This window comes from Lipotes vexillifer, unplaced genomic scaffold, assembly GCF_000442215.2.
Source record: "Lipotes vexillifer unplaced genomic scaffold, Lipotes_vexillifer_v1.1 scaffold216, whole genome shotgun sequence".
Lineage (NCBI taxonomy): Eukaryota > Metazoa > Chordata > Mammalia > Artiodactyla > Lipotidae > Lipotes > Lipotes vexillifer.
The window spans coordinates 1,901,381-1,904,527 of record NW_006779100.1 but is presented as its reverse complement, the minus strand read 5'-3'; the positions used below and the strand labels follow the sequence as shown (position 1 = coordinate 1,904,527).

The following is a 3,147-nucleotide window of genomic DNA, read 5'->3' as shown; positions in this document are numbered from 1 at the left end:
GGTGTGTGTGTGTATATATATATGTGTGAGTGTGTGTGTGTGTGTGTGTGTGTGCATATACATATATATATATATATATATATATATATATATTTCAAGAAATAGGGCCACCCTAAAAAAATACTGCCAAATAAATACAAACAAGTACTGAATTAATAATTACCTTGTGTTTCTTTGCTTGTTAACAGGCATATAAAATGATCACTGCATTTTAATCAAATAATTTAAACACTCATTTAAATACTTACTGGTATACTATTATAAACTAGCACGAGGTTTATAATGAAGAAAAAATTTTAATTAAATCTTTATATACTACCTGCAACTGTTGAATGCAAGTATCCTAAGATACTATAATTTAATGACCTTGTATAAGGGAAAAGCTGCCTGCCATGGGAACTTGGCCATTGGATACAACACATTATTAATATCCGCACAGTAGTAACACAGCATCTGAGACACTGCTCAACCAAGCAAACCACATTCAGTTCCTTCTTCACATTCCTCCCTGCAATTTCATAACTAGAAAGGGAGGATCTGTGGCAGAACCTTGTGAAAGAGGGCAGTAGCTCTAGGCAGTAACTCCCTGTCACAGAGACTTCTTTAATCATTCATGGAATCTTGCCTCCTCTTTCAGTACTTACTTGAGAAACCAAAGAGCTATAATTAATACCCAAGAAAAAATGTTAGTCCTTACTGATAGATACAAAGCAACGCAGAGGTATTAGTGTTTAACTTTGTATTCAAATGATATTTTAAAAAAAGAAACAAAGAAACAAAAACCTGTGTTTAAAAAAAAAAACTTACAAAAGGCCAAAGTTCTTTTAAATATAGCAACTTTATACTATATAGTAACTTTATATAGTTATATAGTAACTTCATATATCCAGGAAATAACACTGAGACAAATATGCAAAAAAAAATTTTTTTTTAATTAAAAAAGCTATTTAGTGCATGGTTCTACCTACCTTATGCAGGTATGCTAAGAACCTCTATCCATCCCTTAGAAGAGAGGATTGGAAAGTTTTCAAAATGATTCATCAAGATGAAATAAAATACAGATAAATGAAAGGCAGATCACTCATCTGCAATACTGCTGTGAGTAGGGAAAAAAAACAGCACTGAATTGAGAATAAGAACTTTTGAGTTCTATGTTCCACAGTTAAAATAAAAATTGGACATGAATTTTGTTTTCTCTGTATGTTTAAAATAGTCATTAAAACCAGAGTTAAAGTCCCCTCCTAACCTGCCATTCAACCTTATCTCTAAGAGAACAGAAGTCCAGAACTCTAACATAGCTGTCTCTAGGTATAAAAATTCACCCACATACAGGATACCGGGCCTTTTGGATACTTCAGCTTCTCCCTTTCTCTAGAAAACCTCCTCCAAGGATTCAATAAAGGCACACGTTTAGTTGAAGAACAGAAAATGCAAAGGCTCTCTGCTCAGTAGCTACCTCCAATTTTCATTTAATTAACACACAGTATTGGGCTCTGGGGACGGATGAGGAGATGCTAAATCTATTTTATTTTTTTTAAATAAAAACTCTCTATCTACCTATCTATAATTTTTTGTCGATGCCGCGCGGCTTGCGGGACCTTAGGCTCCCCGACCAGGGCTCCAACCCGGGCACCCGCAGTGAAAGCGCCCAGTCCTCACCACTGCACCGCCAGGGAAGTCCCCAAAACTGTATGTATTTAAATAAGGTATATAACATCACTTGATAAGTTCAGGGTTTACAAGCATAGCAATCAATGCACAGCACCCGCAACTCGCCCCAAAGTTGTTCCAGTTATATTACCTTGAGAGAGGATTTAAATAATGTGAGGTGCTTTCTACTGAGTCAGTGGGTAGGTCCTGACGCAGGACCTTCAACATCAGTTGGCCTGTCTTCTGCTTGGCAGGGCTGGCCACTAAGCCAGTTTCTAGACAGCCTTTTCAGGAGTCTGCTCTTCCGTAGATCAGCTTTTCTCCGGTCACTCCACCCAACCACCCTGCTCCTCCCTGCTCCTCTGAGTGTGAGAGATAACCGAGTCTCCTTCCCAGAGCCGCTGCCTTTCTTAACGCCATGCCATTTTTTTAAATACTGCTTTTTCCAGGCCGATGGCACCTCTTCGGCTGCATTTCTCCTTATAATTGTTGGTATACACGAAGACCCATCCTTTCATAACAGCTCAGATCACACAAGTTTACTTTTCCCCACTGGAAACTTTTTTAAGAGTTCTGGAGACTTGCCCAGCCCTCCCCTGCCCACTCGACGCCCCAGCCCCTTAGCCAGAAGAAATCCAGAAGAATGGCCCTGCGCGGACCTCCGATGAGAAAACTGTGGGGTGGGGGGGCGGTCCTCGGGGAAGCGTGTCCATCTCCGGCCACACAATCATTGCAACCCTCGCCATTCGGCGCCCAGGTTCTCTTTGCCTCTAATATCCGCGCACCGCCTCCCTCCCGCCAGGCGCACAGCAGGCGCCGCATCAATGCAGATCCCATTTACCCTCGGCGACACCCACTCGCAGGGCCGCTTCCTTTCTCTTCGCTCCAGGGCTTGGCCCCGGCTCACTGTTCTTCCTCAGACTCATTAGACGCTTCCTCCCGAACCTCTGCCTCTCCGCAGCCCCCGCGCGCTCACCAGCAACCCTCACCCCTCGTCCCATTCCTCACCGATCTCTTTCTCGTTGACCCTCGGGGGAAAGCTGGCCATCTATGGGGCACCGTCTGATTCCGGGGGCGCGATGCGGACGCAACGACAGAGAAGGGAAAGGCGAGCGCCGAGGGGCGTGACGCGGGCTGGGTCCCTCCCGGTCCCGGGGACGGAGGGGAGGGGCGGGGCGGTCGCGGCGGCTTCTGCCGACTGCCCCGGGAAAGCTCCGGAAGGCCTCGGACCAAACTACGGAGTCAAACACAGACAACAGATGCTGTTCCCTTTCTCACGCCTACGGACCAAGACGCTCCCCTCCACAAAACCGACTGCAAACGAGACACTGGAGACAAAATGGCGCGTGCCGCGGGGTATAGCAGGGCAGCGGGGGCGGGGCCTCGTGACGTCACAGAGCGATGGCCAGCCTCCCGACGTTCGGGACGTGACGGCCTCGGCTCGGCGCCCCGCCTTCTCTCCGGGTGCGCGCGGGCCTTGTTCTGGGGACGCGAAAG

At 46.0% G+C, this 3,147-nt stretch overlaps 1 protein-coding gene across 2 annotated transcripts in view; it reads right to left on the bottom strand.

The window, feature by feature from the left end:
• The window catches only part of WSB1 (WD repeat and SOCS box containing 1), an 18,786-nt gene extending 15,775 nt beyond the window's left edge, over positions 1 to 3,011 (bottom strand). The window contains exon 1 of one of the 2 annotated variants that reach the window (XM_007452393.1): positions 2,659 to 3,011. In XM_007452393.1, the coding sequence (XP_007452455.1) occupies positions 2,659 to 2,698 (40 nt within the window). In that variant the 5' untranslated portion in view covers positions 2,699 to 3,011. The remainder of the gene's footprint in view (positions 1 to 2,658) is intronic. The other variant, XM_007452394.1, reaches the window with a different exon arrangement.
• Positions 3,012 to 3,147: the final 136 nt, after the last annotated feature.